The sequence below is a fragment of the Zonotrichia albicollis genome, chromosome Z (assembly GCF_047830755.1).
Source record: "Zonotrichia albicollis isolate bZonAlb1 chromosome Z, bZonAlb1.hap1, whole genome shotgun sequence".
Classification (NCBI taxonomy): Eukaryota; Metazoa; Chordata; class Aves; order Passeriformes; family Passerellidae; genus Zonotrichia; species Zonotrichia albicollis.
Window position 1 is genome coordinate 41,770,150 of NC_133860.1, and position 16,016 is coordinate 41,786,165.

The 16,016-nt window shown below is 38.2% G+C and overlaps 1 protein-coding gene across 1 annotated transcript in view; it reads left to right on the top strand.

Annotated features, from left to right (window-relative positions):
* Positions 1-13,895, top strand: part of TBCA (tubulin folding cofactor A) — a 26,255-nt gene extending 12,360 nt beyond the window's left edge. Inside the window, exons 2-4 of the mRNA XM_005488318.3 lie at positions 2,795-2,900; positions 9,934-10,020; positions 12,731-13,895. Coding sequence (XP_005488375.1) covers positions 2,795-2,900; positions 9,934-10,020; positions 12,731-12,811 — 274 coding nt within the window. The 3' untranslated portion in view covers positions 12,812-13,895. The remainder of the gene's footprint in view (positions 1-2,794; positions 2,901-9,933; positions 10,021-12,730) is intronic.
* Positions 13,896-16,016: the final 2,121 nt, after the last annotated feature.

The window sequence follows — 16,016 nt, forward strand, 5'->3', positions numbered from 1 at the left end:
GTTAAGCCTCTTGTGGTTTTTATTGTTTTTTAATTACCGAATGACCTGTGTTCTTGAAATGCACACAAATGCAATTTGACTACTGAGCTATTCTTACTCAGTTCATTGTGTATGGTCACACCATATATAAAGACACATCACTGGGTTGGAAGAGACCTTCAAGAGTGAGTGCAAGCCATGCCCTGACACCTCAGCTAAACCACGGCACCAAGTGCCACATCCAGTGTTTTCTTAAACACATGCAGGGATGGTGACTGCACCACCTCCCCAGGCAGACCATTCCAATACTTTATCACCCTTTCTGTAAAAAACTTCTTCCTAATTTCCAATCTAGATTCTGGTTTGTATCCATTTAAATCTTAAAAAAAAGAACCCAAACTGTCCAACCAAACAAAAAACCCCTCCACCAAAAAAAAAACAAACAAACAACCCAAAACCAAAAAATGAACAAAAGAGCACAAACAAAAACCCACCCAACCCACAGTCTATTTTCCAGATAGAAAAGGGTTAAAGGAAGAAGAGAGGAAAGTATTATGCAGGTATTTTTGTGTAGATGTCTGCTGAAATTTTTAAGAAGTGATTCAGTGTTAGTATGTCTCCATTACGAAATTTCTCTTTATTTTTAAAACCAATTTGTCTACTTACTTAGTGTCTCCCCAAGCTATATAAGCAGTAGAAATGGCTTAATGACATCTAGGGAAAGGATCTAGTAAAGGAAATGTCTTCAAATCAGAACTTCTTTAATTGCATTAGATAGCAGCATCCTAATCTTATGAATGATAAGCAGAGCATTAACTTAGATAAATCTGAGTTCTGAACAAAGTCCAGCAGGAAATTTGTCACAGAAAATGTTCTCATGTTTCATATTTCCTGTATATATTTTTTTAAAAGCAGAATATTTCAAGTTCTTGTGACATGAGAGCTACTGCAGAAATAGGTCAGTAAATACAGATGCAGTTCTCAAGTATGCAGATGTGAGAAAAGTACGCAAAGGTTCAAAATTAGGTGAGAACATATAGTCTTCCCCTGTTTGATGAAAGTATACAGACGTGAGGGAACAATCAGTTTGAAAAGTTAGTGTGCATAGGAGATGTGAATGTGAAAATACAAATAATGTCATGCACCGAACCTTTTGTTTTGGCTAAAATTTAAAATAATGTAAAATGTTTCATTCAGAAGTATAAGTTGCCTTTAGTTCCAATGGGGTACACGTTTCAATAAGTGAATCACATAAAAACATTGTTCAATCACACCTCTCCCCTTGCTCCTCAAGGGAATTTGCTGTTCTCATTCAGAAAAAGTCGTCTGTTTCACGGGTTGATTAAAATGAACTTTTAGGTTTTGGAGCCTAAAAGTAGCAAAGCACCTAATACTGTCTGGAATTCAATCAGGTAACCTTGATCAAACAATTAACTCATCCTCTATTAAATCAATATTTACTGATGTTAATAATACTGGAACTAGTTCCAGTAGTTGGAATTACAGCCACTCATTTAGTATTATTAGTAATTAGGTTCCTGTCTTTCTCCAGCTCTACTTCTCAAAGTTGGTACTTGGCTTTCGTGTAGAAAATGGCCTGGTCTATTGACCCAGCATGTGTGCTCTGCACACAGCTGAAGGTGCTTTGTAAGGCTGACAGCCCTTTCTGGCGGTGTGACTCCATGAGGAGTGAAGCAAGTTCAGGTGCATGCTGCTACAGCCCAACTTAGACTGACTGCTGTGGAGCCATGGCTTTGGGCTATTTTAGCAAATAAACGCTCGTAAATAACAGGGAGAGTTCCAGCTGTTGCATTATCAGTATATTCTCAGTGGATTTTTTTGGTCATACAGCTGCAGTGATGGTTTTGTGGCATCTTCAGTTCACAGGGGTTCTTGACAGCCCAATAGCATCCTGTCCATTCTCAGCACTCCTAGTAGGGTGCTTAACTGTGACAAATGATAAACTAATTAACACTGATGCACTAATGTGGTCATGAAGCTCTCTATTAGACCTTTATTTATTCTGTTTTCATTGTATAATATATTCTTTGCTTCTTGAATCTGATTATGTTCTTTTGGATATTAAATTATCTTCAAACAATCTCATATAGGTCGATCTTACCCTTGTTTGGGGAAGGATTTTTTTCAGATTTCAGGTCTGCAGAAGTATCTCCATGTTTGTTCTGCTCCTCATCTAGATGAAAAGAAATTGTTCCAGTGTTTTTGAGATCCTGAAAGATGCTTTGGTTCATATCTAGTATTGCATAATCTAAGATATGCTTAATGAATACATGCGATAAAGTGGGAGATGCAACAGCAAAATTGCAGTAACAAATACTGAAGTTTGATAATGGGATTGCAATGTAATAGTTACAGTAGGACATCATATTAGACTAGCTTAATATTCTTCTGACCTTCAAACTTATTTCTATTACTCTTGAATTTATGCTTGTTAGCAAAAAGCATCCTGCTCCCAAGTATGGGTCCATTACTATGATTAAAACATGGATTCCTTTTCCTTTGATAGACAGGAAATAAAGAAAATTGTTGGAATATAAGTTCTGGAACTGTTACTTTTGTCTGTGACCCCCAAACCAATATCAAGATAAGTGGAGAAAATACTTTTTTTATATTATAGCTAAATTTATTTTTTCCTAGATACAGGGGTTTTCTTGCAGTGGTTAAAAGCCTTTTTTTATAAAATTGAGTATTATCTTCCAGGCCTGTAACTTTTGAGTGGGGGACTGTTTTCACGGATGTAACTTTTTACTGTAATAGAATGAGACTAACACAATGACTTGGTTGTTAATTGCAGGCTGGCAAAAGAAAAAATTATGTATGAAAAAGAAGCAAAACAGCAAGAAGAAAAGATTGAAAAAATGAAAGCTGAAGCATGCGATGATTATGGAATTAAGAAGCAGGTAAACTATCCTAGAACTTGTTTTATAAAATCCTTATTGGTTTTCATTTAATCATAGTCATCTTTAGAGAGAGGAATCTCCTGTACTTTTTTCTAGACTCGTGTTATATAACTATTAGACTATAATTGTGACATAAAAATTCCTTTAAGCAATAGAAATTCCTTTAAGATGTTAAATTACAAGGATTATAGTTTATATGTGTGTATATGATTACTTAGTACTTTATGTCACAATGACCATCACTCACTAACTGTGTGTGAGGCCATCATGAACTCTTTCTTGGAAATATGGAGAACCTGTAGTGAATACATGGTCTCAGTGGATGTAGGTAAACCAGGTACTTGCTGCTAACTGGAAATGTAAGAGCAAAATGAGAATGCCCAGAATTTAATATGAAGGGGAAACATTTCAGCTCTTGAGTGTCCTTTTTTACTCACCAGTATCCTTTTGGTAAAATCACAAACCTCAGAGAAGGAAAGCAGTGTGAAGCTGCTGGAGTTTGTAGTGTAGTCATAGATTAGGAGGGGGCATGCGATACTTTGGTCTGCTCAAGAGTACAGTTTAGTGTCACTGTTAAGTATGATTACATTTTTTCTTGGAAGGTTTACCACAAGGATAGTGGTTGCAGACAGTTGGTACATACCCTTTTGGGAGAAAAAGTGTAACATCTACTCACAAGAGGAACTTGGGTTTGGGAGATTGGTGTTTATTCTTTACAGAAGTGTGAAATGTCTGTGTTTTACTGTGGTCCTCATATTATTTCAACTAACTATGTTATCTTTTGATAATGTTTTTTGTCCAAGTATTTCCAAGATGTTTTATCTCAAATCTTCACAGAAATCAAAACTGTACTAAAATTATTTTCTCTTTATAGTAATAAACATAACCTTCTGGAATCCTGTCTTTATTTTTAAACAATGGAAGAATAGGTTAAACAAAATTCAAATACAAAATTAGCAAAGCATAGGAGAAAGATATATGAACTTAAATATGAATTTACTAAAAAAGTTGGTTTAACTTTTTCTAAAAAGGCTATGTCCTGCCTTGCTTTTGTTATGCCATGGGAATGAAATACAAATAAAGAATTTGTGTACAAATAAAGATTGGTATTTATGGAGCAGACTTGTCTTCTGCCTCACCAGACTGAGACTAGAAGATCTACAAAACAACAACCTTTCTGAAGATCTGGTGCTAACAAGAACTAATGAGTTCAATTCCCATTTTTAGTGTTGCCCATTCATCAGATTATTTGACTGTATCGTGGTATTTCCACAGTGACCTGCAAGATATCATGAAAGTCAAAACCAGTGATGGCTGTGAACTTCTGCTGAAATTGTTACCTACTACTTGAAAGTCTTTCTAGAGACCAATGACAAAAGCCTTCACAGAAAACAGTCTTGATTCATTCAGAAATTGCCTGATACACTTTGAAAGCAATCAGATTCTCCAATGACGTTTTCACTTCTTGTTTATTTAGCGCACTTCACATTCTGGAAGTTAATATTTTAGGTTATTAAAAATTTGGAGACTTCAAAGAAAGTTAAATGGTTCCAGGAGAGTTTGCTCTGAACAATATTTTGGATACAGTAAAGACTTTGAGATCTTTTTCAGAAAAAATACCTGTAGTTACCCATTTTAAGAATTGCTTCTAGCTAATCTCTAATTCCCATTCTAGGGTGCATAACTCTTAAAATACAGTTGTAATTTTTACCTTGGTAATGAAAAGTAATATTTGGGGAGTGGGAATGAATTCAGTCACTTGTGACTAGGAGAATAGTTTTAACTATTAGTTTAGCTGAGGTATTGACTAAATTGTATGTGTGTGTGTGTCTGTGTGTGTGTATTTATGTATTTATATACATGCATAAATCAATCCAGAGTTCAGGCAGGGATTCTTAAAAAACCTAAAAGCAATACTTTCTCTTGATGTAGTACTATTTTCATTTAGCTTTCTAGTTATAACTCAGAACATACAGTTTTACATACAAAAGTGAATATGGAAAATTTCACTTTAAAGTGGAAAATACCATTCTTGCAGCATATGTAGTCTTTACAGTATGTCTGGTCTGTAAAAAGGGATCAGTTTCTTTTTAGAACAGTAGGTTTTGATTCAGTATTTTTCTCGTAACTTCTTATGCATTGGGGCAACTCATGGTTCCAGTGGACTCAAGTCTTCTCTAGCCGAGGCAGTGACCATGTGGGATGGTTGGCAATTGTTACATGCCAGCCCTCACCTGAACTGTCCAGAAGGACTTGCTTAATGAGGAGCAGATTCAATACCAGGAAAATAAAAGGACAGTTTTCTTGCAATGCTCTTAGATACTGAAGATTCCATTGTAGTGTGCAAGAAGACTTTGTTGTGGTAATAAATATTAAAATACTTCTGATTTATCCCACCAGGTACAAATTCTACTTCTAGTTTCTCTGGGCAGCAAGAAGTAGTGTAGTTCTAACTCCCTGCTGATTTTGTCTTAATAAAGTCTTAGTTTCTACTCAGTTATAACAATTCTCAATACATGAAGACTTTCCACAGGACTTCATAATACTACTTCAATAGAGAATTTTCACACAGTATCATTCAGGTGCAAACTCTAATGATGGAATCCTGTAGCTTTCTGTGTTACTGTGGTCGTTGATGTTCATATATAAATAAATATCCTTTCACAGCTCATGCTTTTATTTTTAGACTTGTGAACCGGGGGAAAGCAACACCTCTGTGTTTCCTCTCTCTGGTATTGTAGATATACTCTGGCGGTTTTGCTAATTGGCAACATTTTTACTGATAAGTGAGTGGTAATTTTTCTGTTTTTTGAATGTAATTATACAGTTCCAAGTTACTTATTGAGTTTTGTTATTTCTAGATGAATTAAAAATCTAGTGGATTTAACACAGAATTTAATCTCTACCTGTCAAAAGTACCTAAGAGTATATAAAGTACATCTTGCTCATACATTTTTTTTCCAGTATTTGTGAAAACTGCAATATTTCTCTTGCTTTGTTAAGTGAAAGAGTGCCTTCTGAAACAGCTAAAAAGACATGCATTTGGAAATCATTTGCTGTTTTGGAAAATAATGTGAAAGATGGTAATTCGCTGCTGATCTTGTTATTGGTGGATTCTTGCTGAAACGAAGGTTGTAATGTTCTAGAACTTTTAAAATGTCGTTTTAGACTCAAAGAAATATTCTGGTTAGTTGGCTTTTTACATGTTTAGCGCTTTCCAACCACACACCTGATTGGTTCAAAGTTCTTTCTTCTCACAGATTGAGTAAGATTAGATTAAATGTGCTGTTTTACATCAGTCTCGTTATTTGCATAAGTACTTTTTCTGCCTCCTAAGAATAGATCTTTGTTTAATATGAATTCTAGCTCTAGAGCCTTGGTAAAGTGGCAGTGGAAATGCAAGTGAAGACCTAATGCTTCTCCTTATATATTTTGACACTATCCTTAACAAAAGCGCAGTTTGTTTACTGAAAAGCCAGCAACTTGGAATTCTCTGTACCAAATACCATACAATATCCCTAATCTGGTATTAAAGATGCATTCAAACTTTATGAAAGAAACCAAATTATGAAAAGGCATTACTGTGATCCTCCTTTTCCCCTTCTGTTTTCCAAAGAGTGTTTTCCTTCTTATTTAGGCAGATAGAGTACCTTTTGGATTCTAGACTTTATGTTTTTAATGTCCTAAAGTGATCTGCTTTAGAAGAAACAGGACTGGATCTTAACTGAGAGGAGCTGCAGAGAAAACTCATTTGAAATACCAATACATCTAGAGGGTTTTCTCCTCCTCCATCAGTTTTCATGCTAGAGGCAGTAGGTAGTTCATTGTTGACACCCGGCCATTTCTTGAAGCACTCAAGCACTGTAGAAACCAAACTGTGTTCCCCAGTTTTTTATTGCAAGGTCTTTCAGGAGTCTTTTGGTCAATGTATTTGACAACTTGCCTATAGCAAGTGTGCTGTTGTATCCTGTATTTGTGGATAGTTCAAGGTTCTTTTGGACTTGAAAGCAAATAGAACTCATAAAATTGTGTTTCCTACAATTCTTGTTTGCATGTGTGGGGGTTTTTTGTGTCCATATTCACCTTAATGCTGTATCTCCTTTGAGTTTCCTATGCCTAGCTTCTTGCTACATTATCTATGCTCTACTACTCCATAGATCCCTACACCACAATCCTGGACAAGTACATTGATATTACCAAGGCCCAGTACTTTTGTACTACTCCTGTTTACTACTGAGATGAGAAGTTTTGCCATGGTGTGGATTTAAGCTACAAATATGGATTAGCCTACCAGTAGCTTTAGCATGATTATTTATTGTGTGCTACTAATCTTACTTAGTGGGATTACTAAATTTTGGAACCTTTTGTTTTTCTAATACTTAGAGATTACTTTTTTCTTTTAGTCCTTCTCCTTCCACCAGATGTGGCTGTAATTAGTCAATGGATTCTAAGTGCTTTACAGACTTTTTGAGGAAAAGTAGTTCAAACCAGTAGCACTTGTTTTAGCAAACAGTTTTCTACGTCTTTTCTTTACCTCTGCCATCTTTGAGTAGATCCATACTGTTAGGATTATCTGTGCAATAGAAAACAGGCAAGTGACAGTATTTAAAAGCTAGACTATATATTCATTTTTTTGTATATAATTGGTACATATATGACATATTTACATTTGTTATGGTTTTCAGCCTACCTTTTCTGTTCAGAACACGACTCCTTTCACATGAAACTACTGGCATTATAACCTGTAACCCAGTAGTATATCAGGGTGTCCTTCTAAGAGCAAGGAGAACCCCATGGAATTTGTTTGGGGTTTTTTGTTTTGTTTTGGTGTGGAGGTTTTTGTTGCTTTCAAATTATTTGTGGATCTACATATCTCTGAATCTCTTGGTTAGATGTGGGTCAGTTGGGAAAAAAACCCAAATCAACATACTCTGCTTCTGTTTTTTTGAAGCTGATAAAACTAAAATCTCTCCCTCCCTCATTATTATTACTGAATTTTTAAAAGTTATTAAATTGTTCTTATTTCAGCCCACAAGGTTTACCTTTTCTTCCTGTTGTCTTCTCCCACTAGCCTGGAGCAGGAGCAAGTGAGCTGCTGCCTGATACTTAGTTGCTGGCTGGGGTTAAATAATAGTCTTTAGCTGAAGTTGGAATTGCTCTGGTCTGGTCAGTGGAATTTGAGTTGCTGCAGTGCATGTCACAGGGATGGAAATGGCTGCAGTGCCTGGCATTGGAGTTTGGGTGGCTATTGTGCTTGTCACCCTTAGAGTGCTGTCTGAAAGTTGGGCAGAATTTGTACAGAATTTAAAGAATAAACACTTTAAAAAATCCAGTCAAAAAGCTTATATAATTATTTGAACTTTTGACTTTACTATGTATATTTGTAAAAGTAAATAGTCTTATGTGGGAATATCAGCATTTTTTGAAAATAAATTGGTTTATGCAGGAGTTAAATCATAATGGGTGCCCAAAATTCCTGTTCTCCAGGAACAGTATCCAGCTGTTTGCACCTACTGAATATAGTTCTAGGATTTATTATCTTTCAGATTTTTATTTATCATTGAATCACTGGCACATATAAATAAAACTTGGGTAGCTGTTTGGAAATCAGTCAAATATTGTTTTGAATCAAATTATTTGGGTAGATTTGTTTATTTCTTAGAGCAGGCAGGATTCAAGATTTACATGCCTTCCCAGGTCACTTGTCTAGTGGCACATATCAAATAAGTTACTAATTTCACGTTATCTGTTTAACAAGCTTTACAACACACAAATATTTCATATCTGTGTGGCACAAGGAAGTAATTATTGGATATTCTCACTCCTGTAGGTATTCTACTACATAAAGCAAAAGGCATCATATCATGCAGTTTACGGCACACCTCATTCTATGGCTGTTACATTGACTGATTAAAGTGTAAAATTAGAAACTTAAGTTTTTTCTCTCAAAACCAAATGGTCTAAGTGACACTTAAAAACTTGCTGATAGCATCTTGTTACACAAAGCCTTTCTGAATACATAAATGCATCCTTAACTACAGCTTAACATCGTTTTACAATGACTTTTTGATACAGCAGCATTAATTCTAGCAGGATGATGCAACATAGGAATGACAGAAAGAAAAAAGCGATTTAAAGAGAAGGCTTTCTGTTGCAGGTTATCCTGAATGGAGATGTTTCATATCTAAATATCTAACAGATTTTAATTCCTAAATAGATGTAACGTTACTGAACAACCCTGCACATCTTTTCTTCTCAGTGTTTGGTGTTCAGATCCAGAAATGCTCCATGAAATAAATGTTCCCTTTCTTAAAACTGACGTTGATTTCTTTAGGAGGTGGCAGGATTTTCAGATTCAGTGGAGTGCCAGTTTAGTAATTTTGTTCAGAGTGCATGGTGAGAATAATCTTTCTCCTAGAATGAAGCACAAGGATATGTAATAACTTTTTATGCATGATAAGCATCAAAAATATGATCCTGCTGGTCTTTACTTTTCATTTTTCTTTACCTTTGTCTTTCAGTCAGAGCCTCCTGCAGTCTGCACACAATGTGATCAATAACTCAATAACTTTTTTCATGCAGTAATTATCTCTATGGGGTATTATCTGAACATTCTTTTTCTTTATTACCCAAAAGATGCAGGAGATATTTATATAACCAGCTGATCCCCTTTTGGATGAAGCTGCTTCATGACAGCAGGAGAAAGTTTGTTCTAAATAGACTTTTTAACAAATGCTGAAAACCTTACTAAGCTGTACTTTTTGGCCAAGGGAAAAATTATTCTGAATACTGTCTTGCACTTAATACTTGATATTCAGTTAAGCATAGAGTAAATGGAATTGTGCTCTAAATTAACAGAGTTTTAAGCAATTATGCTAAATGAATTCTTACCCTATTCAGAAGATACGTGCAATTGTTCTGAAGTTCCTAGATAATGACTAGATTGCTGATTTTTCAGAGTAAAAACTTATCCTACAAGATAATGTTTCTCTCTGGAGCATATTCTAATTTCATTGTCTTCTGATTTTCACAGATCGAGATCTTACAAGAATCACGAATGATGATTCCAGACTGCCAACGCAGACTAGAAGTTGCACATGCAGAGCTTACTCAACTACTAGTGAGTATTGCATCACACCCCAACTGATGAAGAAGTGCTGCAGTTCCTGGATAAACAACTGTAGCAAATAAAAACTGGATTACAGAATTTTCTGTACGTCCCAAGACCAGTATCCTATAAGATACCAGTATTTTGCTTTAGATAGCAGTCTTTGCAGACTCGGTCTTTAGTCTGTGGAGACTGCGTGTGTTAGAAGCTGTCCTTTATGTAATTACGTTGAACATACACTTATCCGAGGCTGTGAAAATGGACTCAGAGCTCCTGTGCTAGTTCCCTCGTCAGAAAAATCAGTTCACCTACTTTAGGTTTTATAGATAGTATAAATGTATATAATATGCTTGTACGGAACTGAAATTGTCAAGTACTTTGGTTACTACTCCTATTATGCTATGGACAAATCAGAGGAATCCTTGCTGAGTATTGCTTAATGTTTTATTAGTGAAGTGAGCAGTACTGCCCTGCTTTTTAAGATAAAAATACCTTTAGGAATAAAGAGTATGTTGTACAAATAGATTCACTGAACCTATACTGTTTGGAGATGATAATGCTTATTCTAAAAGCTGCCTTCTCATCAAGAATTCAGCTACACATGTTGGTGCACAATAAATGGTATTGTGAGGCTAAAAATAAACATCCTAAATTATGTCCCAGATATAGTGATGGCTAAAATGCAAATACTTTTCAAATGGAAAAGTCAAGGTGTCCTATTCTCAGGTAGTCTGCATCTACTGTTTGCCAAAATAAATTCTCAGTACCTGACAGGATTTAGGGTCTTTTTGTCACTCAACTAGTTACTGAACAGTTAGTCTAAATTTCAGTGGTGTGCAAAAATGGTGCTGTTGATCCATAGTATGCAAACCTAAAACAAGGAATGGGGACAGTTACTATTGCTGTGAAGAATTTGGAAGTCTTCGTGTATTTCTTTCTGTGCTTAACTCACCTTGAATGCATTTATTGAAATGTACTGTATCCTAGTATGTTTTTCAATTGTCAGTCTACTTAAGCATTTTTCTAAGAGTACTCTTAATCTGAAGTTTGTTCTTACTTGTCCCTTGGTTTTAGATATTCAACACTTACCAAATAAAGGTATGCATAGGTCAAATCCACCTGCACATGACAGCCATTATCAGGGACCTTAAGCAGGACAAAAGAATTTACCTGTGCTTTGAGTAACATAGAATGTGTGTTTTCAAAAATTATATATTCCTCATTTCATAGAACGGTTTGGGTTGGAATGAACCTTCAAAGATCATCTGTTCCAACTCCCTTGCAATGACCAGGAACATCTTCAACTACAGCTGGTTGCTTAGAGCCCCATCCAGCCTGACAATGAGTGTTTACATGGACATGATGCCTACCACCTCTTTTGGCAACCTGTCCCAGTTTTTCACCACCCTCTACTGTAAAAAACTTCTTTTTATCTAGCCTGAATCTATTCTCCTTTAGTTTAAAACCATCACTGTTTGTCCTGTCACAACAGGCCCTACTAAAAAGTCTGTCCCCGTCTTTCCTGTAGGTCCCCATTAAGCACTGAAATGCTGCTGTGAGGGCTGCCCAGAGCCCTTCTCTTCTCCAGTCTTTACAAGCCCAACTTTCTGCCTGTCCAGAAAGGAAGGTGCTCCAGCCCCCGACCATCTCTGTGGCCTCCTCTGGACTCCCTCCAGCAGGTCCCTGTCCCTCCTGTGCTGTGCCCCCAGAGCTGATGCAGCCCTGCAGGTGGGCTCTCAGCAGAGCAGAGCAGAGGGGCAGAATCCCCTCCCTGCCCTGCTGCCCACCCTGCTCTGGATGCAGCCCAGGACACGTGTGGCTCTCTGGGCTGGCAGTGCCCATGGCTGGGGCAGGTCCAGCCTCTCAGCCACCAGCACCCCCAATTCCTTCTGGGCAGAGCTGCTGGGATCTGTTCATGCCCAGCCTGTGCTGGTACCAGGGCTGCTCTGACCCACGGGCAGCACCTTGTCCTTGGTCTTGTTAAACCTCATGAGATTCCCATGGGCCCTCTTCTAGAGCTTGTCCAGGTTTCTCTGGATAGCATCCCATTTCTCAGTTGCATCAGCTGAGCTACTCAGCTTGGTGTTATCTGCGCATTTATGGACCTTACTTTCTGTGTCATTAATGAAGATATTAAATAACACTGGTCACCGTACAGGGTCCTAAAGGATCAGTGATGGTCACTGATCTCCATCCAAACATTGAGTCACTGACCACTTCTCTGGCTGTGACCATCCAGCTAATTCCTTATCCAGTGAAGAGCCTCCTCATCAAATCCACTTCTTTTCAATTTAGAGAGAAGGATGTTGTGGGGGACCATAGAGTTCACAATGATCATTCCCTTTTTGCAGTCTTTAAGGACTTCACCTGACTGCCATGACTTTTCAAATGTCATGGAGAGAAGCATGGCAACTGCATCAGGCAGTTTCTCCAGGACTCTGGGAAGCATCTTGTCAGGTCCAACAGACTTAGGTACCTCACATTCAGGTTCTTCAAGTTGTCATGAACCTGATCTTTACTTACAGTGGGAGGGACTTGGCTCTCCCAGCCCCTATTTCGTAGTCCATCCACTTCAGAGGTGTAAGAAGATGCTGCCAGTAAGACAGAAATATTGTTGAGTACCTCAGCTTTCGCCTTATTTGTTAGCAGTTTTTTACCTTCTTAAATTTAATTCCACAACAGTTATTTTCAGGGTACTCAAAAATGTTGCTTTTGATTACAGGAAAATGAAAAAGAATTGGAAGAAGCTGAAGAGTATAAAGAAGCACGTTCCATACTGGAGTCAGTGAAGCTGGAAGCCTAGCTGTTTTCCAGTTCTCTCCTTATATGCATTAGCACGGGGTCCATTCCACAGTTTCATTTGACTATGGCTCTACTACTTTTGTTAACTTGCTAAAGTTCCCTTTATGCAAACTGAGCTTTCTCTAACTGCAAGGTGCATCAAATAAAGAATATTCTGAAACATTTGTGTGTTCCATATTTGGGCAAAATAGATATATTTCCAGTTCACCTCAATTAAAAAAAAAAAAAAAAAAGAAAAAAGAAAGCCCATTTAAAGTAAGTGTATTAGTTAATATAGAGAACTTAAATCTGAACAGTTCAGGCTAAGAAACAAAGTTTGGCTATGTGAGGGACCGGTAATTACTTGAGAATGAAATATCTTTATAGAATAGTTTGGGTTGGAAAGGTTCCATCTAGTTCCAGCCCCAACATGGGCTTCAGAAGCACCTTATATTTGAAATAATATACATTACAGCATAAAAATCTATACTGAAAGAGAAGGTAGAGCAAATTACCCTTCCCAGTCACCTACTTTTTTTTTATGGTACAATTTTTCTGTAGTTTTATCAAGTATGTACTCCTTGTTTATCTTTGAGTCCAAGGCAAGAGCTGACTCCCGATCTTTCTCAATGTGCATGGCACTAAGTTGAGCCCAATTCGTACAACCTCCATGCATCAAAATTCTTCTGCTTTTCGGGAAACGGGATTTAGCAGGTGACTAGTATATTGTGAGTTGCATCTGCTAATAAGAGTTCTGGACTGAATGCTTTTCTTGAGAGCACTTTGGCCTAAGTGATATTTGTTTTTGAACAAAATTCAAATCCCAGGACACAAAAGAGGAGCTAAGGGAAACTAACAGGTAAGGGAACAACACTTAGTCTGCCCGGAAGACCATTAAAACATTATGTACAAAAGCTGTGGTTTTTTCAGAGTAGCTTCTCTAAAGCAAATAGTAAGTTCTGTTAATAAACAAGAAAGCTTTTTACATTAGTTTTTCTAGTCTGAAAGTGTTCTGGCATGTTTCTTAAAGGCAACACAAAGCACAGTGTACCTTTTGTGTGGTGCTAAATTGAATATTCAATAAAATTCTTTGTTAATTTGCCTGAGTTTGAGTAAACTGCTGTTTCAGTACTTACTTATGCACCTTAAGCACATTTAGAGTAATGTCTACTTTTCCATCTCTCTTAAGCACTGCTCTGGAAGATCAACACCAAAAGATTCCTGATTGGATCAGTCAGAATGATCTACTTTTGAAGTGACCCCAGACCAGTACCATAGAGGGCTAAGAGGTGAAACCTGTTTTGACAGTACAGTTCCATGAGAGAACATGCCTGTCTTCTTACCAGCATTGTGTTGTAGGCATGGAAGTGCCAGGCAAACACTGCTGGGTCACAGCACATATGAACTGCTATTGAGGAAAACATCCGTCTTTGGACACTCATTCACCCAGCTGAATGACCAGTCTGTGACCTTCACTGGGAAGGGTGGCTGGAGTGCACCAAGTGGGTCATGTGTCTCAGCTGAGAGACTGCAGCATGAGTCTGCTTGCAGCCATTGAGTGGAGTATGGTGAATAAATGCTGAGCTGAAAAGAAGTGTAGGGAGATGCCAAGTCTGCTGGGTAAAGTAGGGTTTAAAATAAAAATTGCTCTTCAGAAGAAGAAAGAATACACACTTCTGGAAAACAAGCCCAAACAAAAATTATGTGCAGTTGCTGAGTACCACAAAAAATGCATATGAAAGCTAAACAGGTGTGACCTATAGTGGCTGAAGGGAAGTAGGATTGTCACATGTCTTAAGGTGGCATTTAGAATGAAAGTCACATGGCCTTTAACTACCACACAAGCTTCAGGAAATGTTTCTTAGTGCAGTAGTTTCTAGGGTGAGTGGTTTCTCATGTTTGCCTAATATGTCTCTGTCCAAACCATTTCCTAGCTCCCTATTACTGCATCATGGACCAAGATGATACTCTGCTCTACCACTATATTCTCTAAAAATGAACATGTTCTGTAGCACAGGAAGTAGACAGCCTCCCTGATGAAAATCAAGGTATGTTCACACCTGAAAATACTGTCTTCAGATGCCTCTGGAACGGTCTGATTTCTGAAGGCAGCATGTTTTCAGACTGCCAACATCCTTTAGAAGGAGCTAACTGTACACAAGTATTTTGGGTGAAATCCACAAAAAGCATAAACCACTGTCATGGTTTGAGCCTGGCACAGAGCCAGTGCCCCCCCATGAAAATGCCTCACCCTGGTGTCTGCTGTGAGATGTGACCAGGAATAAGCAAAACAGGCTCTAACTTAAACATAAAGAACACTTTATTACTTAAACTACAGGAAAATAGGGAAAGACTATAAGGAAAAGAAAAAAAAGAAATTGAAAACCTTACAAAAAAACTTTCCTCCTCCCCACTCCCTGACTTTCCCAATCCGATACATTCTCCCAAATCAACTGCCCAGCCTTGGCCCCACACTTTAGTATACTCAAACTGCAGTTCATGAAGAGGAAAGGAGTCCTTCTTGTTCCATAGGCTTCTCCTGGAAACACACTGAAACCTCGTGTGCTTCCTTGTCACTTCGACACCGCCCGGAAAAAGTCCTTTTGCCGCTTGTGACATCTTCCTTCCATGCCCAGTGCTCTCACCACTGACGGCATGGACCAGAGCTGCTTTTAGGGTTGTCTTTCAAGGATGCCTTGTCTCACTCCAAAAAGGCACAGTCTCTGCTTTGGGACATCTGTCCCCCCCATATTTTTCCAACCCCCTGGGGCCGGGGGGTCCTCACGAATGAACCCTCCTGGTTTTGAGGCACTGCCTCCCCCTAAATGCAGTCTGTGTCACAGGAACAACTGAGTCCATGGCCACAAGAAAAGTCCAGCCAAAAGGCCACTCCAAATCATCTCTCCCCATCCAATCATCTCCACGTTCTTCGGGCCAGGTCCTTGTCTCATCTCATCTCTTATCTCCCTTCTTATTCAGCTTCGAGGAGGATTAGCATTTTTGCAAGGCCCCAATCATGAAAGAAAGGGTTAAAAGTTTTCAGTCTCTGTCTATCTCAGAATGCTGGTAGAATGCTGGTACTCCCACAGGTGCTCCTGCTCCACCGGCCAGGCTGCACTCTTCCCTCCCCTTTCTCCTCCTGGGCGGCTGCTATCACATTCAGACGCCGGCTCTCCTCTCTCTCCCTCCTGGGGGGGGGGAATGGCTGCCCGATGTCTCTTGGGGCT